This window comes from Propithecus coquereli, unplaced genomic scaffold, assembly GCF_000956105.1.
Source record: "Propithecus coquereli isolate 6110/MARCELLA unplaced genomic scaffold, Pcoq_1.0 Scaffold48, whole genome shotgun sequence".
In the NCBI taxonomy this organism is placed as follows: Eukaryota; Metazoa; Chordata; class Mammalia; order Primates; family Indriidae; genus Propithecus; species Propithecus coquereli.
The window spans coordinates 7,796,064-7,821,458 of NW_012150618.1; the positions used below are offsets into that span (position 1 = coordinate 7,796,064).

At 37.6% G+C, this 25,395-nt stretch overlaps 1 protein-coding gene across 3 annotated transcripts in view; it reads right to left on the reverse strand.

Moving 5' to 3' along the window:
- Nucleotides 1-12,657, reverse strand: part of AIG1 (androgen-induced 1) — a 229,512-nt gene extending 216,855 nt beyond the window's left edge. For 2 of the 3 annotated variants that reach the window (XM_012655566.1, XM_012655567.1), the window contains exon 1: nucleotides 12,444-12,657. In XM_012655566.1, the coding sequence (XP_012511020.1) occupies nucleotides 12,444-12,584 (141 nt within the window). In that variant the 5' untranslated portion in view covers nucleotides 12,585-12,657. The remainder of the gene's footprint in view (nucleotides 1-12,443) is intronic. The other variant, XM_012655565.1, reaches the window with a different exon arrangement.
- Nucleotides 12,658-25,395: the final 12,738 nt, after the last annotated feature.

A 25,395-nucleotide genomic window follows, 5' to 3' on the forward strand; every position in this document is an offset into this window, starting at 1 on the left:
CCCAGAAATAATTCCAAACATACAGCCAACTAATTTTTGATGAAGGCACTGAGAGGACACAATAGGGAAAGGATAATCTCTTCAGTAAATGGTACTGGGAAAACTCAATTCCCCCATGCAAAAGAACGAAATTGGACTCATACCACACACAAAAATCAACTCAAAAATGGAATACAGACCTAAATGTAAGACCAGAAACTATCAAACTCCTGAAAGAGAACACAGGGGAAAGTTCCTGGGCATTGGCCTTAGCAGTGATTTTTTGGATATCACAAAAGTTCAGGCCACAAAAGCAAAAAGAAATAAATGGGACTACATCAAACTAAAAAGCTTCTGCAAGCAAAGGAAATAATCAACAAAATCAAACAGCAGCCCACAAATTGAGAAAAAATATTTGCCAGCCATATCTGATAAGGGGTTAATATCTGAAATTTATAAAGAACTCATTCAACTCAATAGTAGAAATAAAAAAAACAGTTAAAAAATGTATAAAAGACCAAAATAGACACTTCTTCACAGAAAACATAAAAATCACTAGAAGGCACATGAAAAGGTGCTCAATATCATTAATCATCAGGGAAATGCAGATCAAAACCACTTTGAGGTACCACCTCATACCCATTAGGATGGCTATTATCAAAAAGTTAAAAGATAACAAATCTCGGCAAGGGAGTGGAGAAACCCTTTGGTGGGAATGTAGATTGGTACAGCCATTATGGAAAACAGTATTGAGGTTTCTAAAGAAATTAAAAATAGAACTACCATATGAGCCAGTAATCCTTCTTCTGGGCATATGCCCAAAGGAAATGAAATCACCACCTCATGAAGATATCTGCATTACCATGTTTATTGCAGCACTATTCACAATAGGCAAGCTATGGAAACAACCTAAGTGTCTGCCAACAGACAAATGGATAAAGAAACTGTCACATATATATATATATATAATGGAATATTATTCAGCCCTTAAAAAGAATGATATCTTGCCATTTGTCATGATGTGGATGAGTCTGGAGGACATTATGCTAAGGAAAATAAGCCAGATACAGAAAAATATTGCAAGATCTCCCTTTTATGTGGAATCTAAAAAATAATCAAATATACAAAGATAGAGAACAAAACAGTGGTTACCACAGGTGGTGGTGGGAACGGGGAGGACATGAGAACATAGAGGATACAAAGCAGCGATATGCAGGATGAACAAGTCTAGAGACCTAATGTATTAATACAACATGAGAACTGTAGGTAATAAAACTGTACCATATTTTGTATTCATGCTAAATGAATAGACTTTAGTGGCTTCTGCCACAAAACCAAAAAATGAGTAACTTTGTGAGATATAATAGATATAATTTGCTTCACTATTGTAATCTTTTTATTCTCTATATATGTATCCCATAACATCAGGTTGTATACCTTAAATATATACAAGAAAATCTTTTTTTAAAAAAATCAATAAAAGCCATATGAACATATAAATAGATGTAATTAAAGCATACGACAAAAATTCAATATCCATTTACGGGGTTTTCTTTTTAAACCTCTCAGCAAACTAGGAACAGAATCTTACTCAAACAGATAAAAGGCAGGTACCAAAAAAAACCTGTCACTAACATACTTAATTGTAAAAGACTGAATGTTTTCCACCTAAGAAAGGAACAATGTAAAGATATTTGCTCTAACCAGTTCTATTCAAAATCATACTGGAAGTCTTAACCAATGCAATACACCATTAAAAAGAAAGAAAAACTATGCAGATTGGAAAGAAAGAAATAAAAATGTTTCTGTTTTAGATTACACGATTGTCTACATAAAAAAAGAAAAATCTAGGAAATCTACAACAAAACTCCTAGAACTAATAAATGAGTTTAGCAAAATCACAGGATATAAGGTAAATATGCAAAAATGAAATATATCTCTACATGTTAAGAATAAACCACCAGAAAGTAAAATCTATTAGTTTCACTGAAAAGGATGTAGAGATGGCAAGTAAGCACATGAAATACGTTCAACATCATTAGCCATTTAAGAAATGCAAATTAAAACCACAATGTGATGTCACCACACACAAATCAAAATGGCTAAAATAAAAAATACTAACAACATCAAATAACAGGCAAGAATGGGAGGAAACTGTATCACTTACACATTTCTGGTAGAGATGTAAAATGGTTCTGGACAACAGTTTGGTAGCTTTGTTTAAAACCAAACTTGAAACTATCACACAACTCAGCAATTGTTCTCTTGGATGTTTATACTAAAAAAATAAAAACTTATGATCACATAAAAACCTGTGCCTGAATATTCATAGCAGCTTTATTTACAATAGTCCAAAACCAGAGACAATTCAGATGTCCTTCGATGGCTGCATGGTTAAACACCCAATGGTGCATCCGTACCCTGAAATACTACTCAGCAATAAAAAGGAACAAACCACTGATACATTTGACATTTTGGATGACTCCCCAGGAAATTATCCTGAGTGAAAAAAAGACAATCCCCAAAAGTCACATATGCATTATTCCATTTAGATAATATTCTTAAAAAGCCAAAATCATAGAAATAGAGAACAAATTAATGATTGCCAGCAGTCAGGGATGGGGCAGAGAGAGAAGGTAGTGTGTCCATAAAAGGGATACACAAGGAATCCTCATGGTGATGGAAATGTTCTATATCTTGACTGTTTCATTATCAATATCCTGGTTGTGATATTGTATTAACACTACAGTTTTGCAAGATGTAACCACTGGGAAAAACTGGGTAAAGCCTACATAGGATCTCTCTGTATTGCTTACAACTAAGGTGAATCTACAGTTATCTCAATAAAAATGTCAATTAAATATAAAAATGTTGCTGCAATTTGAATGTTAGTGTCTTCCAAAATTCATGTTGAAATTTAATCTCCAATGTAACAGTATTAGGAGGTGGACCTTTGAGAGATGACTAAATCATGGATTCATGGATTAATGGACCAGTTGGTTAGTGGACTAATGGGCTATCATGGGAGTGGATTAGTTATCCCAAGAGTGGGTCTGTCATAAAAGCCAGTTTGGCTCTCTCTCAGGCACCCCTCTTTACCCTATAATGCCTTCCGCCGACTATGATGGAGCAAGAAGGCCCTCACCAGATGCCAACACCATGCTCTTGGACTTCCCAACCTCCAGAACTGTAAGAAATAAATTTCTGTTCTTTATAAATTGCCTAGTCTGTAGTATTCTGTGATAGCAACACAAAATACACTAAGACAACAGTTAGTAAAGGATAACTTTTTAAAGTACCATTTATAATAACTAATACAAAATAAAATACATAGGTATAAATCTAACAAAATATGTGCATGAGCTATATGCTGAAAACTATGAAACATAGATAAAAGAAATAATCTAAATAAATGGAGAGATATATCATGTCTGTGGGTTAGAAATGTAAATATTGTTAAGATGTCAATTTTCCTCAAATTGTTCTATAGATACAATGAAATCCTGCTCAAAAGTCCCAGTGACATATTGACACGATTATTCTAAAATTTAAACAGAAAAAAGTAATTACAACAGCCTAAACAAATTTTGAAAAAGAACAAATTTGGAGAATTTCAGACTACCTGCCTTCAAGACTTACTATAAAGCTGCAATAATCAACAGAGTGTGGAACTTGTGAACAGACACATCAGTAAAACAGAACAGAGAGTCCAGAAACAGATTCACAAATTTAATCAATTGATTTTTGACAAAGGTGCCAAGGCAATCCAATGGTGAACAGATAATCTTTTCAAGAAATGTTGCTAGAACACTTGCACATCATATACAAAAAGAAAAAAAAGGATCATAGACCAAAATGTAAAACCTGAAACTCTAAAAGTTCTAGAAGGAAACATAAGAGAAAATCTTTATGATCCTGTGTTAGGCAAAGAGTTCTTAGATACAACATCAAAAGCATGTTCCATAAAAGAAAAAATTGATAAATTGGAAGTTATCAAATTGATAAACTTTTAATCTGCAAAAAAACTGCTAATAAAATGAAAAGATAACCCAAAGATAGGGAGAAAATGTTTGCAAATCACATATTTGACAAAAAACTTTTATTTGGCATACATAAAACCTCTCAAAGCTTAAGAAAAATAATAAGAAAACAACCCAATTTTTTTTTTTTCTTTTGAGACAGTCTCGCTCTGTTGCCCGGGCTAGAGTGCCATGGCACCAACCCAGCTCACAGCAACCTCAAACTCCTGGGCTCAAGCGATTCTTCTGCCTCAGCCTCCCAAGCAGTCGGGACTACAGGCATGAGCCACCATGCCCAGTTAATTTTTCCTATTTTTAGTTGTCTGGCCAATCTCTTTCTATTTTTAGTAGAGACAGGGTCTCGCTCTTGCTCAGGCTGGTCTCAAACTCCTGACCTTGAGCAATCCACCCGCCTCGGCCTCCCAGAGTGCTAGGATTATGGGCCTGAGCCACCACACCAGGCTGTAACCCAATTTTTTTTAATGGGGAAAAGATTTGCATAGATACTTCACAAAGAAGGTATCATGAGATAAAATGCACAGGAAAGATACTCAACATCATTAATCATGAGAGAAACTCAAATTAACACAACAATGAGATACCACTACACACTTTTTAGAATAGCTAAAATAAAAGAAAAATTGACAATACTAGGAACTGAGTAAGATATAACGTGTGCGTTCCAGTGTGTGAAACTCTCACACACTGCTGGTGGCAATGCAACATGGTACATACACTCTGGAAAACAGTTTTGTGGTCTCTTATACAGTTAAACACATACTTATCAGATGACCAAGCAATCCTACTTCTAGGGACATACCCAATAAAAATGAAAATTGATGTTCACACAAAAATTTGTCTGCAATGTTTTCAACAGCTTTTCTCATAATCATCCTAAACAGAAAAACATTTCAAATGTACTTCAACTTGTGAATGGATAAACAAACTGTAGTACATCAATACCTTGGAATGCTACTCAGCAATCAAATGGAACAAATTATTGATACACACAACACAAATGAACGTGAAATGCACTATGCTAAATGAAAAACTAGAATCAAAGACACATTGTATGTCTCATATATTTTTCTAGAAAAGGTAAAACTATTGAGACAGAGAACCAATCTATAGTTCATAAGATTCAGGGGAGGGTTTGACTATAAAGAGGCAATAGAAAGGAATGTTTTTAGGTGATTATGGTGGTAGTTATACAATTCTATACATCTGTCAAAACTTATAGAACTATACAGCACAAAGATTAAGTTTTAGTGCACATGAATTTAAAATAAATTTATAAAAACCGTATGTATATATTAAACTTTTGTTTTTTAAAAAAAGTACATATATGACTAAAAAGGCAAATATCAAAATACTAATATTGTTATCTCTGAATGATATCTGTAATTTAAAAATAATTTTATAAAGAGGATGATTTTTTTCTGAAATCTAACACACACACACATATGTATACACATTTATAATGTAGTCTCTGTGTGTTTCTGCGTGTGCATAAACTTTCAAAATAAATACCATCTTGAAGCACTAAAATGCTAAGATGTAAGGAAAATTAGGGAGAATTAAGATGGAATATATTTTCCTCCCTATGATTTCCTATATTGTACAAATTTTCTATAATAACTACATATTGCTTTTGAAATTAAATTTTGAAATTATAACACAGCCCTGCAGGTCTAAATATAAGTCAATACAAAGAGGTTAGCATATTGTCTTGATTCTTTAGAATTCCATGCTTCCACCCCATATCTTGTTCCATTCCATGATGGATCTGATCAAGGGGTGTCTCACTTTCAAAGAGAATGTTCTCACTGCACTTGGAGGGGACTACCCTGCAGGTGAGAACTGAGCCCTTTAACGGTCCAGCCATAGGCAGCACAAAAGAAAGCTATGTTGTTATAGAATCCTAAGCAGTGAGATTTTTTCCAAGCATGCTCGGATCACATGAGCATCTGATTCAATGTGGAAAACTGTACTATTGTTCATGCTTCCGCAAAAACACATGACATTTCAAGGGAACACAGAGAAACAAATGAAAACCCCCAAGAGCGGTTACCAATTTTGCTAAATGTTATACCAGACATGGGGGAATGGCAGGGATGAGAAAAGAAGTGACCTCAACAGTGGTCAGATGACTTTCTGTAATTTGCATTTGCAACTAAGAGAGGGAACGGGTGATTACATCATCAACTATTTCCCCCACTCCAACAAAACCAGGCCCCTATTATATGTCTGATCCAAAAGAAACACTTGTAAAGAAGGTGAAGATTCTATGCAAAGCATTATTCTCACAATTCTTCCCCAAGGTTAGGAAAAAACATTATTTAATCTTTCAAGTTTATGTGCACATTTTAGGGTCAAGTCTGAGTTTCCAGGAGAACAAAAATCTGCAGTTTCACCCTTTTTTGTATAATATCCAAAAAAGCCAAAAACTAAAAAAACAAGTAAAAATGCACCTAATTTTGTTCCCTGAGTACTCAATGAACCTTCACATGGTACTGTGTGGCTTTGACTGGCAAAACTGAGTACCCTAATTATGTAATGACATACAGAAACTCTTCTCAAGATATTTTATTTCCTATTTAAAATTAAGCCATGAACAAGCATCAAGAATGTATTTTATGATAAGTATATAAGTAAGTATGAGAATAACTCAAATGCAAAATTCAGTATACTTACGCAGTTTATTTTGCCTCTAACATTTTTTTAAATGTCAAAAATTCCTAGCATGTCTAAAAGCAAAAATTGTATCCTCCAGGTATACTTGATCATTTCCTGCTTTTTGAACACTCCAAGTTTTTCTAAATCTGAGCCTTTATTTGTCCTCCTCCCTCTGTGGTTTTCGTAAATTCTTTTGCAATTCGGATTTAGATAACAAAAAAAAAAGTACCTAGATTATATTACCTTAAACCTCTACAAAAATGCCTTCATCCAGCCAAAATATAAGACCATGCCTTTGGCTTTCATAAAACCATCATACAAGAAACATCAACTATAAGAATATTTCTATATATTCTGCTAAAAACCAATCAAAGGCACTATCTACTTTGCTACCCAATGTTCTTTATATGAGGATCTTAGTAATTAACCTTGAAAGGTCAGTACCTGGAAAGAACTTGATTTTTCCTGATAAATTGTTATGCTTCCTTTATTCCAGCACTAGGGATAATTCAGTGCATTCTTTTCTGCCTTGGTTGCCCCGAAGATTATCTAAATTTGTTTCTCAATTGCAATAACTAACTCATCTCTGATGTCTGATACATATTTTTCACTTTCTTTTATTTTCAAGTTGTAATTTTTTACATGGTTTTAATTATGTCACAGTGAAAGTCACCTTAAGTATGTTTTGAAAGTAGGCACAATCAGCATATGAAGGCTGGGTCCCACAGCTGTTCCATATTAAAGTACAAAACAAAAACAGTGTGGCCTAGAGCAGCACTTATCAAACTAGAATGTATGTAGGAATCATCTAATGGTCTTATGAAAATGCAGATTCTGATTCAGAAGGTCTAGGGTGGAGCTGGAGATGCCACATTTCTAACAGCCTCCCGGGAAAAATGGATCTTGCTGGTTCTCAGCTCATACTCTGAGTAGGCAGGGCCTAAACAGCAACATTCTGCCAATGCATGAATGAAAAGTCAGGGCAGGAGGAATAATGAGTATGATATAACTCTAAGAAATGAGGACTCTCAAAACGGTGAGTACCACAAACTAGAGCAAATGGACTAGCCAGATCGCTGTTTCAATCTTCAAACATCAAGAAGTCTTAAATACAATATCAATATTAATTTAAGTTTTAATAATAGATATCCAGTTCATGGTTTTCAAAGAAATTGATTCTAATATGTTAGACAGTCTGCCCTATATACCTGAACATGAATGAAGGTTTGATTGATGTATTTTTTTTAATTGCTATTATCCTGTATGTTTTGGTAGGAACAAGAATACTCATTAAAAATCTGGCAACAGAAAGTTTCCATTTATTCAAACATTGACTGAACACCTATTACACTCCAACCACTACTCTGAGGCCTCAAAATACAGTTGCCTTTTTCTTTCAATTTATTTATGCTGGTTTTATTCTGCTGCTTCTTTTTTTCTTATTGTTGGGGGCAATTATTAATGTATCTTGGAGAATTATCATTTAGCTACTGAATAAGAGAATTAATCTGCATCATTTAAAGAAAATTCATCAGCTGTGATATTGACTAAGGAAATATTTGAACATCGGTCAGTTCAAATTTTCTTTCTTTCCAACTTGTTTCCAGTTAAGAGTATTCCTTCTCCTGGCCTGGCATGTTACATAATGATATTTTCTGAAATACTTCATAGTAAAGGAAAGATCTAATTTTTCCAATGTTGCTCAGTCTTTATAGAGTCTCTTATTGCCCACTGTTACACATACGTGGGCCTCCTCTGCATAGTTTCATGGAGGAAGTAGGCAAAACCTATATTTTGGTTAAAGCTAAAATTAACCAGTTATCAATTATACATAAAAGACCAGCTGAATCACTGCATTTATTTCATATAAGTACAAAAACAGTTAAGTTTTTTTCTAGGCCAGAGACTTTAAAGCCAAGTGCACTTGTTTTCTATTCCTGCGGTGACAAATTACAAATTTAGTGGCTTAAACAACACAAATTTATTATTTTACAATTCTGGAGGTCACAAGTCCAAAAGAGGTCTCACTGGGCTAAAATCAAGCTGTCAAAGGGCTGTATTCCTTCTAGAAACTCTAGGAGGAAAGTTCTAGACTTTAGAACTTTAAAACTCTAGAGATATCCAGCTTCTAGACACCTCCCACATTCCTTGGCTCGTGCCCTTGCCCCGTCTTCACAGCCAGCACTGGTCATCTCTCTGTGACTGTCCTCCCCAGTCCTATCTTCCTCCAGCTGTCTCTTCTCTTCTTGTTTCCCTATTCCACTTTTGAGGACCCTTGTAATTATACTGGGCCCAATTGGATAATCCAGGATAACCTGCCTATTTTAAGGTCAGTTGATTAGCAACCTTAATTCCAACTACAACCTTAATTCCCCTTTGCCATGTAACCTAACATATTCACAGGTTCTAGGCATTAGGATGTGGACATCTTTGGAGGCCCATTATTCTGACTACCATACCAAGCCAGCGTTCCTTCTCCATTTAACTTGAATTTTCCAAAAGCACTTTAGTTCTCTTACAGTTTTTTATTGCTAGGAAAAAGGAGCCATCGGGAAATAACAGTATTAGATTAATGGTAGCAACAATCGGCATTTCAGATTTTGACCATGACCTCTGATTCGATTGGAATAACTCTCCTATCTAAAGAGAACACAGCTGGAATGGCCGCTACCACATAACCATATGCTCCCTGATAAGCATAGCCTGAGATTCCTGACTCATGTCCTGGTAAACTGATGCCACGGAACACGGAATCCAACTGTGGCCATCAGGATAAATGCCCTGACTCCCTGCAATACAAGCTGGCTAAAAAAAGGGCCTTCTCATTAAAATGTTGAGAAGTTAAGCCCTCTTCCAAAATTACTCCAATAAACCTAGAATCATTAAAATTGTACAAGGCACTAGGTAATAAAATTTACTAGTTTTTTTAACATAAAAAATGAAAAGTTAAATGGCTAAATTATAGTAGCCTACTCTTCTCATGCCATTACTGAGGATCGACAGGTTGGTTGTTTTAACAGCTGTGCAATGCTTAAACTCTAAGGACTCCAAATCTTGAATAGTAAAAAGAATAACACTTTGCATGAGTGTTCTTATGAATATATTTTAGACATACTCTCTCAAAGGAACTCTTGGTTAGAGATAATTATTATATTTCAATCAAGAGCCACAGAGTAAAAAAAGTTTGAATCATTGGCTTAAGGCCCTATACATACTGGAACTAAATATGAAACAAAGTAAAAGTTTCAAATTTGAATTTATTGTCTGAATTCTGGGATAGAAAAAAAGTATATTTATGGTGATTAGCGTTACATAAAATAGGCAAGTCTAATTATCAAATGCTAAAATACAAGCTGTATGACAAGTATATCAAACTGACTCTACTACAGTTTAATGTCATACAAAGGTTATGAGAGGCATATTCTTTCTGTGAGCCTTGTTTTTTAACATGCAGTAAGCAATGTGAATGTGAAAAACAGTCAAATCTCTCTTGGGTTAACGGACACCCTCAGTTTCTACCCCCTTACCTGACCCCACCGTCTGCTCCCAAAATACAGCATCTTCTGCCAGGGTGCTACTGAGAGCTGTGTATGGTACCTACGGCTCTGGTAGCAGCTCTGCCAGTATTTTAGCTCAGCCCTGCTCCTTGACAACTCTCAAATGGGCCAGCTCTAAGTGAGATCTGACTTAGGAATGGCGTAAGGCAGTAATCCAAAAGGAGTTTTGCTCACATAGTCCCTAAAGGAATTCTGAAAAGATATGCACATATTTTTAAATAACATCTAAACATCTTTAACATAAGTTTAAACACTTGTAAAAAGAGGGACATGCTTTGTGACGCTCTGTATATGGGATACTTGCTTTATATACATATGTATCAGAACCTCAGGGCTGCAGATTGAGCTCATTCAATCTATGGAAAATGTCTGCTACACGACATAACTGGCAAAGTCAATCCTCATTGACAAGCCAATCAACCCAGTAAGACTTTCTGTCAAAACAACTCTGTTTTTCAATCAAGTATGAAGATAGTCCCGGTGGCAGCCATCTATCTTCTGAATGCTAAAAGGAACAGAATGAAAAACACAGTACAGAGTCTTGTCATGTGCTCCTCTCATGGATGAATGGGGAATAAGAAAGGAGAACTGGCAGGCATCATGCGTGTTCAGAGGCAGATTAGTTTCAAGAAAGAGTTGGAAGTGGAGGGTCTGAAATGTGAAACCCTTGAAACGCTCTATGCCCTAGGAAGTATTGTGTGCCTAAGGGTATGTGCACAGTTTGTAGACTGCTGGCAAAAGAATTTAAATTCCTCTCTGAAAATATTTAATATAATGCAAATAATAAGGTGGTATTTCTAAACCAAAAGCGTCTGATTGGATTTCTTTGAGGCATCCTAAGCCATTGGAAATACCTTAAAACAGGTATCAAGTTCTCTTCACCAAAATGGAGGGTCAAAAAAAGAGATTATAAGGCCGGGCGCAGTGGCTCACGCCTGTAATCCTAGCACTCTGGGAGCCGAAGGTAGGTGGATCGTTTGAGCTCAGGAGTTCGAGACCAGCCTGATCAAGAGTGAGACCCCATCCCTACTAAAAAAATAGAAAGAAATTAGCTGGACAACTAAAGATCTATACATAAAAAAATTAGCCAGGCATGGTGGCGCATGTCTGTAGTCCCAGCTACTCGGGAGGCTGAGGCAGTAGGATCACTTGAGCCCAGGAGGCTGAGGTTGCTGTGAGCTAGGGTGACGCCACAGCACTCTAGCCCAGGCAACAGAGCCAGACTCTGTCTCAAAAAAAAAAAAAAAAAAAAAAGAGAGATTATAATCTTGCTGGCTTGGCCAACTTTGTATATAATCTTGGAATTGGTTCTACATTTTCCGTAACAGGGTCCTCTAGAACTTCATTGCTTTTGTTTTAATCCTCTTCCTGATAATCCTACAGTGTGTGTTACACACCCATCTTAGTCACCTTTCACCCTGAAGTTCCTAGGTCCACCCATGTCGTTATTGGGCCTTATGCCATGTTCTGATTCTCTGTGGGGACTCTTTTAGTGTCAGAAGTATGTAAGCTTTAAAAATAAAAATAACAATAACCTGCACCTGTCAAGACTATCATATTGTGCCAACAGAGGAGTTGCTTATGCAAACTATCACAAACTTTTACATGGGAAGACAGAGAAAAGTGTACACATTGGAAATGCATTTTGAAATTCTCTCCCCCTGATGTTTCTGGAGAAAAACTGGAAGTAAATTACTGACAGAGGGCAAAAAACAGATGCAAAGAAGACAACTTTATTAGGTGTTTTCTCTCTCTTCTGAAGAGGATTTGGGTCTTTTCAGGTGAAGCTCCAAATAACTAGACAATACCCAGTTTCCTTCAGTTGAAGCAAGTTTATCCCACGGCGGGTGTTCTCGAAAGCACCTTGAGGGCGAATGGGTGGGTCTCAGGCCATTCGTGATCAAGGTTGTCCAATGCTTTTGTTAGGTGAAGAGTCTTCCGGTGTCGTCTGTTGGAAGCAGTCTGTGCCTCCAAATAGCCCACCACCTGGCTGCGCCCCACCTCCATTCGTCCCCCAGCTACCAGGTAACCGTGGGTGGTTCAGGGAGCGCCGCTGCGGGGGCAGCCAGGCCTTTAGACGCAATCACTGGGGAAGAGGTGAGGACAAGGGTGGGTGCTGGAGACGCGCACGCGCGAAAGTACTCGCGCACCCACAAACACACACCGGCACTGGGTGCGGGGCGGACAGGGAGAGGGGAGGGGACGGCCTTACCAGGTCAATGAACGTCAGGAACTTCCAGCTCCCTCCGTAGGTCTGATGCGAGGGCATTTCGATGGCCTTGTAGTTGCACAGGATAGAGCAGTAGGACAGCAGGATGGCCACCCGCAGCACCTGCGAGGGGACAAGCGCCATGTTCGCCAGAGGCCTGGGCAGGCTGGGCCGCGCGGAGGAGGGCGCCGGGCGGCCGGCGCGCGGGGGCGGGCGTCGTGGGAATCCTGGCGCGGTCGGCGGGGGCGGGGGCTGCGGTTGGGCGCGCGCCCCGCGGGACTGACGCGGCCGCGAGCGCGCGGGCGACCCGAGCGGGCGGGGCGGCGTTTGTGGGCGCCCGGCCGCGGCCAGGCGGGCGGCGTGGCGTCATCTCTTTCGTCACTTTCGTCATTCTGCTCCAGCGGTCCTGGGGCCCCGAGAGACCCGGCCGGGGGGCGCCTTCTGGGGTGTCGCGGGAGTGGGGGGCAGCCTCCGACTGTGACCCGGACTGGGGCAGTGCGCGTCGCTGCGGGAGGCTGCACAGCGCGGGGCGAGGGGGCGGGGCACCCGGCCTGAAGGGGAGGACCGCGGGGGGACAAATGTGCCACCGGGCGCTGGGCGGCCGAGCTCCCTGGGGCAGTTGCTGTCGGCCCAGCGGGGTACTGCGAGCGGCGGGACGATGGAGGTGTGAACTTGGGGTGTAAATCCGCGCTCGGGGCGCCGGAGTGACTTGCATTATTTTGGACCCAGCGGGGGTTTTAGTGTTGACAGACGGCCGTTAATCATCATCAAACTCCCTTGTAAACTTCTGTTTCAGTGGATTGGCTGTCCTGCGCTTTTCTATAAGAGGTTTACTAATATCAAATCTATGTAACATAAGATATAATATGAACTTTGGACAAGAGGTTTATACATAAAAAGCTATAAAGAAAATAGTGTCAGATAATTGTTTCGGCTATAAGGTTGCATTCAGCTTAAAAACAAATCATTCTGAGTTTGGATATAAAACCAATGTGTGTGCACTGTTAACGCTAATCTTTTGGGGGTTAAACTGGTTTTGCCCTTTTACTTACTTATTTTTTCCTACACTATAATCCCAGACTTAATGGAAGAAAAGTAAATATAAACTGGATTCCCTCTGCCTTCCAGTAAATGTTGTCACACTGAAGTTGCATCAGTCTGTGGGCAGCATTTTTTTTTTTTTTAATCATGATCACATTTCAACCAACCAGATGCATGGGCAGATTATGAAAAGACAACATAGGTATTTCCTGTGGATCCATTTGAAACAGGTGTCTTCTCCAAATAGTCTCTGAGTCAGAGGATGTGGAGTGAGGACTGGCAGAGAAAGCATAGTGTTAGAGGTAAAGAGAAAGTAGCAAATTATGGATGTTTCCCTGAATCTTTCCAATCAAGCTTTACACCAAAATAAATAGACCCACTAGATTTTTTAAATTGGCATAATTATGCTAATACTAACTCATGTCACAAGAAGATTATACTAGAGTAAAACTGTTATTGGTGATTTATAGTCACATCTTCATGTAAAAGTTGTGTCTACTTTTTTTTTAATTGTGTGTCCATGCTACATGGTTATGAGATTGCAAAAACAGTAGTAGATCTATTGAAGAGCTATCTCTCTTACTAAGGCCTTAATAAAGTTTTATGAGTTAATGTGATATTTTCAGAGTTTGACATGCCCTTCCCACTTTACATTTTAGAAAATCATTAACAAGACTTCCTATCCCCACCAATACAAAACAAAATAATATTTTCATAAAGTCATTAAAATTTATTCCTGTGGTCAGTTTCTTTTAAAATAAATACATGTAACAAAGAAGTTTTTTGAATCTATTCTAATGGATTTGCTTTTATTTTGTGATTTGCTAACCATGATGAGATAGTTTTGTGTTTAAAAAAATGAAACATTTGCATAAACCTTGACTCAAATACTAATCTATGAGCATGTCAGTCCACAGTTTTTGAAACTTCTTGATAACTATTTATTAACATGTCCAGCTTTGCTCTCTCTGCTTTTTAGACTGTATCTAACAATCTTAGTCCTGTTATACACGTGTTCTTTATGAAAAAATACTAATCTACACACAAATTATATTTTTATAGTATAATACAATGGGGTATTGCTCTTAAAAGTTCACTCAATAGGTTATCTTTTTTATGAACTATAATACATTATTTTTTATGAACTGTTAATATATTTTATGAAGTATAATACATTATTCACACAGTTCACACTTATAATTATCTACGTGATGATTCTATATTTGATTTAGAGAATACTGTTTTTCGTTGTGTAGTAGAAATATTTGCGTGTCATTTTTCAGCATTTTTATTCTACTGCACAATTAATGGAAAAGGAAGAGAAAATGCATCTGATGGATACCAGTAAACATAAGAAACACCAAGGGAAGATTATAAGACCCTGTTTTAGCTTCTAGTTATATGAATATTCTTCGATTATTATAATACTTCTTACACTTAGACTGTGTATGGGCTGAAGACTCTTCCTTAAATACTTCTAAAAACTGATACAGGCTTGTTTTTCCTTTTTTTTTTTTTTTTGATGGGGGAGCATGTCTGACATACTGGTGATGATAATACCTGCTCATTTTGGAAATAACAGGGACTCCTGTGTCTCTTATGGTCTTTGCTTAAAATATCAGAAGAAAGAATGTTTATGCATATCCTTATAATATTCAATATTCACACATTTCCTTTGGTTCTACATTTATATTAGATAAGCATTTTCGAATAAGATCAATAATTTGGACAAATTATTTTTCTCCCTTCCTGTTTATCGGCACCTCAAGCGTGAAAGTTGGGATACGTCCCTTTGAGAGGCTTGGGCATGGGAAAAATCCTCAGTATTATAGGAAAGACCCCTTAGAGCTTCCTTATAAAAGTATCATATTTACAATATTAAAATAGGAAAGTTTTTTAAAATAAAAATTATCTGTATTCTCATCACCCAAAGAAAACACTGAACATTTTAGCATATTCTTGCCAGTGTTTTTATAATAGTTTGCTTAGCTGCTTGTGACCTAACTGTACAACAATTGGCATCACATAGATTTTTTTTTTGCCTTAAGAATTTTCCCTTATTGTTTAAAACTCTTCGTAAAAATCATATGTGATGATCACATAGCATAACATCATGTGGACATATATTTTGCTTCGACTTTTCCCTGTTTTTGGATATTAGTTTGTTTCTAGCTTTTCACCATAATAAATACACTGTAATATCCAGATTTTGAATTGAGAAAGCTACCTTTTAAGGATTATTTGGAGCTCAAAACCAATTAACAAACCACACTTTTATAACCTAATGTGTGTTCTTGTTCATGTGTGTTTGTGTGAACTGAGGTGCCAAGGAGAGTTCTTTTGCCTTGGAAGGCAGTTGGGAAAGATTAAGTGAAAGAAATAGGTAAAAATTACTCTTTTTTCTTACAAGTAATGCTCATTCCAGCTTTTAAAAATTGAGTTGCTTTAGATAGAAAATGCAATGCTAATGCATTTGATTAACCAGTTTTTTTGTTTTTTGGTTTTTGGGGTTTTTTGCTATTAACCAGGAATAGTTGGTTTTTACAGGCCAAATGAGCAGCTGCTACTAGTGGTTGTATCGATGTTGCTGGCTCTAACAGTTTCCACTGATTTTAAAAGTGGACCCTATTTGCTATAAAGAACTTTATTAAATTATGAGATCTCTAAACATCAAGGATTCTATGGAAGGTCAATGAAGAGCTTTAGAAAAAGTAGTGTCCGGCCAGGCACAGTGGCTCACAGGTGTAATCCTAGCACTTTGGGAGGCCAAGGCAGGAGGATTGGTTGAGGCCAGGAGTTTGAGACCAGGCTGAACAAGAGTGAGATCCCTGTCCCCACAAAAAATAGAAAAATTAGCCGGGTATAGTGGCACATGCCTGCGGTCCCAGCTACTTGAGAAGCTGAGGCAGGAGGATTGTTAAAACCCAAGAGTATGAGATTGCAGTAAGCTATTATGCATTCTAGCCAGGGCAACAGAGTGAGACCCTGTCGAAGAAAAAAAAAAAGAAAGGAAGGAAGGAAAGCAAGCAAGCAAGCAAGCAAGCAAGGGAGGACGAAAGAAAAAGGAAAAGAAAAGGGAAGGGGAGGACAGCGGAGGGGAGGGGAGGGAAGGGAAGGGTAGAAGGAAAGGGGAGGGAAGAAGTGAAGAGAAGAAGGGAAGGGAAGGAAAGGGAAGCAAAGGGAAGGAAAGTAGAGCCTAGATTAGTCATGAGTCATTTATAGATCTCATACAGCTCATACAGGTCTAAAACATCTCCCTTACTCCCTAATGAAGACTGTATTTGCCAAAGTTCCTCATCCTGCTTGAAATGCTCTCTCTTCATGTGCAAATATCCAAACCCAGCACATCAAACAAGACTCATGTTTAAAACCACTTCTGACAGTCTCTCTTTAAGATGTATGATGTGGCCTTCTTTCTCTGAACCACCCACCTGAATGGATCACTGGTGATTTGAGTTCTGCATGCACTCATTATACTCATTATTTCCTTCTCAAAAACTTCCCTCTCTCTAGTGTTCCTAATCTCTGGAAACAGCACCAGTCTGCAGTGTTAGAGAGTGTTAGAAACGTCAGGACAGAGCCAGATGGCCTGGGGGTGCCAGTCTCTTAATGGTGCTAAAATATCCCTGGAAGCATAGCAAATGGAAGGCAATATACTTACCAGAATTATTCTCAGGTAAGATGACGTGATGTTAGAAGAAATGTTTTCATAAGCTATTTGGGTACATGGTGGTAACTAGTGAGAGAGACCTCCTAAAGCATTCTAGGGTGACAGTAAATGGTTTCTGGAAGTTTCTTCTCCCCAATGGGTGTCAGAATGATTGCAGAGTTTTTGTTTTGTTAAATGGAGTATTTAGCAGTTTAAGACCCAATTGCTCTGGGTAGTAAAGAGGCAGACTACCACTACCAGGCAATCTTTCTTCTCTGATCCTTCTAGATCCTTCTGGAATAGAGACCTTCAACCTTTATTCTAAATAAATGTTGGATAGTTAAAGGATATTTTAGAAGTCTTAAACTCAAATTCTTCGGAGATCATAATTAAGTAAAGCTAGATGTAAGGTAACAGGGCATGATTGGGTCTATGAAAAACTAGAGCAAATACCACTCTTTAGTAAAGGCATGTCAATTCAAATTCTTTAAAATTGTGTCCGAAAAAAATACATAAATAAATAAATAAGGCAGACCTTTGTGCTAGGATCAGCTCATGTGCTGCAGGTCAGAACTTGTGGATTATCCTTTGGAAAGAGCACCCTGTTATCTCACCCAGGGTGTCCGGCAGGCCGGCTCAGAATCCTACTCGATCCCTCCTCCTCATCTGTGAGAGTTAAGACTAGTTTGGCTGGAATTGACAACCCTATTTCTTGAAGCAGGATGGAGGAAAACATGAAGGCAGGCAAAAGGGCACACGTCCACTGTCCCTTAAGGATGGTTTGCAGAAGAAGCTGCTGCCTAACGCTTCTACCTGCACCACACTGGCTGACAATTTAGCCACATGGCCACAGCAGGAGAAGCAGCCCGTTCTGGGCAGCCAGGTGCCCAGCCCCAAATCTGGACTCCATTAACAAGGGAAGAGAGATGTTATGGATTGAATTGTGTCCCCCCAAAGAATATGTTAAAATTCTAACCCGCAGCACCCAAGAAAGTGACCTTACTTGGAAACAGGGACATTGCAGACGTAATTAGTTCATTTAAGATGATGTCATACGAAAGTGGGGTGGGACCCTTATCCAGTATGACTGGTGTCCTTATAAGAAGACAGAGACACCCAGATTGAATGCCATGTGAAGACAGGCAGAGATCGGAGTGATAACAAGCCAAAGAATGCCAAGGATTGCCAGCTGTCACTAAAAGCTAGGATCTAACCCTGCCGACACCTTGATTTCAGACTTAGAGCTCCCTAGAACTGGGAGATGATAAATTGCTGTTGTTTCAGCCACCTAGTTTGTGGTACTTTGTTAGGGCGGCCCAAACACACTAATGCGATGGAGAAAACAGATATTGAGAGACCACCAGCAGTTTCTACCACAGCTTCCCATCAACAGTAAAATGCCAGTACTTCGTTCTCTGCAACATTTCTCAGATTTGAACCTTCATGTCTATTTCTGCTACTGTTGCCTTGTTGAACTAGCTCCATAACTGGTCTTCCTGCTTCCGCACTTGGATTTCCATGTCACTCTCATCACTACCACCAAAATTATCTTCCTGAAAACATAGATCAGATCAGATCGCTCTTCTCAAAAACGGTCAGCAATTTCCCATGGCCCGCAGGAAATCTCACTCCCTTAGCTTGGCGTTCAACATCTTGCATGATTTAGCTCCCCTTAACCCAGTTTTTCAACTTCTTTAATTGCACCATTTTAAATAATTATGTATTCCATTATTATAGGAATAACTTGTTTTTAAAACTCAACATTTACTTTCCCATACCCCCCAGACACTAATTATTCATATCACCTTCTCCATCTTTTGAAATTCTACTTATCTCTCAAGGGCCAGCTCTAGCTGAAATTCTATAGTAATGCCTGTATTTACGTAGTGTACTTTGCCATCTAGGAAGTGTTATACTAAATGCAATTGTGCTGTCATCTTATTGACGTCTGTGGCATCTCATCCCTTGGGCATCACTGCACAGCCACCATCCCCTGTGTAGCAGGAATTGCCCCGGGATGCCCTTCACATCTAGGTAGCTGATCCACAGGTGAGGCAGTCGTCAGTGAGCATTCCCTCTCTCATGTAAGATGGAAAGTTTATTTCCCCTAGTTTGACATTATGTGAAGGTGCTAATTTTGGACCCAGATCTTTGTTCATAGAAGGCAAGACTTTGGGGAAATTGGTATCTTCTGCAAAAAGCAATACCCCAGAAATGTGGAATGCGGGGATCATCGGATGGGTTGCTACTTCTTACCATATTAAGTAACTTTTTCCCCCGAATGAAGGGCAGCTGAAATGTCTGCAGTCCATTTATCGTCCCCTGTGTTAGTCATCCACAGAGCAAGTTGAAAGTCAGTTTTAGAAACTATCGTAATAAACATCCAGCACAGAAACGGAGTGCGGCAAAATTAAACTAAGCACCATTGTTTTGTTTTCAGCAGATATGTGATTTGCCATGAGACATGTCAGCATCAAGCAGTCCTGCCAAGTGCCAGAAGCCGGTTTAAATTATCTGCGAAGCTGGCCAACTGAGAGCCCAGAGGACTCCTGCTTCCCTCGCCCGAGGGAAGACCGAGGGTAGCAGTACCCTCACAGTCCTGTTAGAACGAAGGCCTGTTCTAACACCTCAGCCCCCAGAAGCTGAGCATCCAGTTTTTATTCCTCTCAGAAACTCATCTGTCAAAAAAGTAAGTGAATTGCTCACATCCCTGACAACCAGGCTCCAAATGTAGGAGGTTATTTTCAGACCCATGAGGACGTTTGGAAGATTACCTGGAATACAAGGATGTGAATGGGCCAAAGTGTGGTTCTGAGTAAAGTCAAAATCTGCCAGAACTTCTGAGGAACATGTTAAAAGTGTAGCTCTTCTCTTTCCATATTTTGTCTACTTCACTGTGTATGTGATGGCTGGAACTGCGGTAGTCATCTTATAAGCAAGAGGGAAAGAACAGAGAATCCCAGAGATATTTAGCCAACCTCAATAACCTGCTGAACCAATGTGAACAGCAGCTTCCTTCCAGGCTTCTTGGGATTTAAAAATAAACAAACAAACAAAACCTCTATTTTTTTAAGCCAGTGAAGTAGGGTGTTCTCTTACATGCCACTAAGTGATGGTACAAGGAGATATTTTGGTTTATTTCCTGGTCTCCTTTAAAAAGTGCTAGTGGACTAGTCCTACAGAGACCAGGATTCAAATTAATGTATCTTTTAACATAACAATCACTCATGTAATGCTACGGGCCAGGCTCTGAGCTAAGCACTTTACAAATATTCACTCATTTTATCCTCACTGAGAGTGGTTACTATTATTATCTCCATTTTACAAAGGAAGAAATGGAGGAACAGAGTAAACCAGGTTAACTGCCCCAAATCACACAACCTGCCAGTGGCAGAGCTGGGGTACGAAGCCCACGTATTCTGGGTTCTTAATCATTATAAGCTGTTAATGCTTAATCATTAGCGCTGTTCAATGCTGCTAGTCAGTGCATATCACATCCTAGGTTGTAATTCCCATTCATCTCAGGCAGAAACAATGTCTGTATTTCAGCATCTCTGTAGACTTAATTGTCTGATTCCTAAGGATGAGAAAATTCTCTTGGATAAGAAATCCAAGAGTCACAAAGCATTTCATAATAGTTTTCATAGACTTCCCATGTATTAACAAGCTTCTTATCATTTGGCCATGCAGTTTAATTTCGTGACATCTGAGGCATCTGAAGTTGTCTTTTGAAAACTTGATCTCTATCTTCTTGAACTGAATGATTCATCAATACCTATTTATGTTTCATTTCCTCGTTATTCCTTTCACATAAATTACATTTGATCACCAGATCCATCTCAGAATTATATTTAGTTTCATTTATTTGCTGGAATTCTATAATGATGTTTCTTTAAGTTTTGCTTAAATCGATTAATTATTTTTTCTCTCAAAATACTCTTTCCTTCTACCTTAATATGTATTAGAGGCCAGACATATTTAGAGCCACAGAATGATAGAATTTTCTATTTGGAGGAAAACTTAGAGACCATGTAGTTCAGGCCCTTTGTTTTACAGATGGTGAAAATGAAGCTCAGAAGAGTTAAATGACTTGCCTGAAGTCACACTGTTAGTTGGCAGCAGAGCTGGGTCTAAAATTTTCTTAGGGTAACTTCTTTTTTTCTTGTTTTTATTTAAAAAAATAGACTTTAATTTTTAGAACAGTTTTAGGTTTCCAGGAAAATTGGGCAAAAACTACAAAGTTCCCATGTTCCCATATACTCTGTCCCCACCAACCTGCCCCCACAGTTTTCCCTAATGTCAATGTCTTGCATTAATATGATACATTTGTTACAATTGATGAGCCAATATTGAATCATTATCACTAACTAAAGTTCATAGTTTACATTAAGGCTCCCTCTTTGTGTTGTACGGTTCTATGGGTTTGAACAAATGCACAATGTCATGTATTTACCATTACAGTATCCTACAGAGCAATTTCATTGCCCTAAAAATCCTCTGTGCTTTGTCTGTTCATCTCTTCCTCCCTTTTTCTGAGGCCCTGGTGACCACTTATCTTTTTCCTCTTACAGTGTCATCTTTTCCAGAATCTCATATAGTTGGAATTATTTAGTATGTAGAGTTTTCAGTCTGGCTCCTTTCACTTAGCAACGTGCATTTAAGATTCCTGCATGGTTTTTGTTTTGTTTTGTTTTGTTTCTGTGGCTTGATAACTCATTTCTTTTTGTTATTGATAATATTCTATTGTATGGATGTACCACAGTTTATTTATACATTCACTTAAAGTTGTCTTGATTGCTTCCAAGTTTGGGTGATTATTAGTAAGTATTTATGTGCACATTTTTGTGTGGACATAAGTTTTCAACTCATTTGGAAAAATACCGGGAAGCACAGTTGCCAGATCATATGATAAGACTATGTTTAACTTTGTTAAAAACTGTCACACTATCTTCCAAAGTGGCTGTACTATTTTGCATTCCCATGAGAAAAAAAATGAGAGTTCCTGTTGCTCCATAGCTTCACAGCATTTGGTGTTGTCAGTGTTGGATTTTAGCCACTGTAATATGTATATAATAGTATCTTATTGTTGTTTTAATTTGAAATTCCTAATGACGTATGATGTAGAGTACCTTCTATGCTTATTTGCTATCTGTATACCTTTCTTGGTGAGGTGCCTGTTTAGATCTTTTGCCCATTTTTAAATTGGGTTGTTTTCTTATTGTTGGTTTAAGAATTCTTTGTATATTTTCTATATGAGTCCTTTGTCAGATATGTTTTCCAAATACTTTCTTCCAGTCTGTGGCTTGCTTTTCATTCTCTTAACAATGTCTTTTGCAGAGCAGAAGTGATAAGTTTTAATAAAGTCTCACATATCAGTTTTTTTTTCATGAATCGTGCTTTTAGTGTTATATCTCAAAACTCACTGCCAAACCCTAGGTCATCTCAATTTTCTCACTTTCATGTTACCATCTAGAAGTTTCACAGTTTTTCATTTTATATTTAGATCCGTGGTCCATTTTGAGTTAGTTTTTGTGAAGGTGTAAGGGCTGTGTCTAGATTAATTTTTTTAACTGTGCCATGTCCAGCTGTTCTAGCATTGTTTGTTCAAAAGACTATTTTTGCTCCATTGTATTGCCTCTGCCCCTTTGTAAAAGATCAGTTGGCTGTATTTATGTGGGTCCATTTCTGGGCTCTCTGTTCTGTACTATTGATATATTTATCTATTTGTTCTCCACCACTACACTGTCTTAATAACTGTCACTTTATAGTATGTTTTAAGTCAGGTAGTAGCGATCCTCTAACTTTGCTTTGTTTGTGTTAGCTATTCCTGTTCTTTTGCCTTCTCATATAAACTTTTGAAATAGCTTTCCAAAATAACTTGCTGGTATTTGACTAAGATTGCATTGAATCTGTAGGTTACAGAAGATCTGACATCTTAACAATATTGAATCTTCTTATCTATAAGTATGAATATCTCTTCATTTATTTAGATCTTCTTTGATTTCTTTCATCAGAATTTTGTAGTTTTCCTCATATAGATCTTGTACATATTTTATTAGACTTATACCTAAGTATTTCATTTCTTTGGTGCTGATGTAAGTGGTGTTTTGTTTTTACTTTAAAATTCCAACTATTTATTGATGTTTTATTCCAAAAAAAAAAAAAAGAGTAGACTTGTATCCTGTGAACTTGTTTTGATTGTTTATTAGTTCTAGGAAGTTTTGGTTGGTTCTTTGGGATTTTCTACATAATCATGGTATCCGTGAACAAAAACAGCTTTATTTCTTCCTTTCTGATATGTATACCTTTTATTTTCTTTCTTGTCTTATTGAATTAGGTAGGACTTCCAGTACAATGTTGAATGGGAGTGGTAAGAGACACCATCATTGTCTTGTTCTTGATCTTAGGAGGAGTGAATCTAATTTCTCACCATTAAGTATGATATTAGCTGCTCGTTTTCTAAAGATATTCCTTATTAAATTAGAAAGTTCCCCTCTATTCCTAGTTTGCTAAAAGTCTTTATTATGAGTGGGTGTTGGTTTTTGACAAATGCTTTTTCTGCATCTATCGATACAATCATACAATTTATCTTCTGTCACCTGTTGATGTGATGGATTACATTAATTGATTTTTTTTTCTTTTTTTTTATTTCAGCATATTATGGGGGTACAGATGTTTAGGTTATGTATGTTGCCCTTGCCTCCCCCTCCCCCCCTAAGTCTGAGTTTCAAATACATTAATTGATTTTTTAATGTTGAACAAGCCTTGCACACCTGGAATAAGTCCCATTTGGTCATGTTGTATAATTCTTTTTATATATTGTTGGATTCAACTTGCTAATAATTTGTTGAGGAATTTTGCGTATATTCCTGAGAGATTTTGCTCTGTAGTTTTTCTTTCTTACATTCTCTTTGTCTGGTTTTGGTATCAGGATAATGCTGCCCTGATAAAACGAGTTAAGTATTCCTTCTGCTTCTATTTTCTGGACAAGATTGTAGAGAATGGGTGTCATGGCTTCCTTAAATGTTTCATAGAATTCACAAGTGATCCCTTCTTGCCCAGTGCTCCCTATTTTAGAAGATTATTAATTATTTATTAAATTGCTTTAATAGATATAGGCTTCTTCAGATTATCTATTTTTCCTTGTGTGAATTTTGGTAGACTGTATCTTTCAAAGAGTTAGTCCATTTCATCTAGGCCATCAAATTTGTGGGCATAGAGTTGTTAGAGTTGTTCATGATATTCCTTTACTGTTCTTTTAATGTCCATGGGATCAGGAGTGATGACCCCTCTTTCATTTCTGATATTAATAATTTGTGTCTTCTCTCTTTTTTTCTTGATTAGCCTGGCTAAAGGCTTACCAATTTTATTGATCTTTTAAGAGAACAAGCCATTGGTTTTATTGATTTCCTCTACTGTTTTCCTGTTTTCAATTTCATTTTATTCAGTAATACTAATTTTTATTATTAATTTCTTCTGCTTACTTAACTTGCTCTTCTTCTTCTAGTTTCCTAAGGTGGAAGCTTAGATTGCTGATTTATAAGTCCTTCTTCTTCCCTAACATAATGTTTTCAATGCTATAAATTTCCCTCAAAGCACTGCTTCTCCTGCATCCCACAAACTTTGATAAATTGTATTTTCATTTTATGTAGTTTAAAATATTTTTAAGTTTCTTTTGAGATTTCTTCTACCTATTTGTTCTTTAGAAGTATATTATTTAACCTCCAAATATTTTGGGATTTCCCAACTATGTTCCTGTTATTAGTTTCTAGTTTAATTCCTTTATGATCTGAGATCATACTTCATGTGATTTCTCTTCTTTTAAATTTGTTAAGGAGTGCTTTATGCCCCAGAATGTGATCTCTCTTGGTGAATGTTCTGTACGAGCTTAATAAAAATTTATATTCTGCTGTATTGGATGAAGTACCCTATAAATGTCAATAGGATCTAGTTGATTGATGGTGCTGTTCAGTTCAAATATGTCATTACTGATTTCCTGCCTACTAGTTCTGTTTATTAGTGATAGAGGGGCATTGAATTCCTCAACTAAAATAGTGGATTTACTTATTTCTGCTAGCAATTCTGTAACTTTTTGCCTTGTGTATTTTAATGCTGTGTTGTTAGGTGCACATACATTAAGGGTTGTTATGTCTTCTTGGAGAATTGGCCCCTTTATCATTATGTAGCATTCCTCCTTATCCCTAATACTTTACTTGCTCTGAAGTCTGTTCTGTCTGAGATTAATGCGGCTACTTCAACTCCATT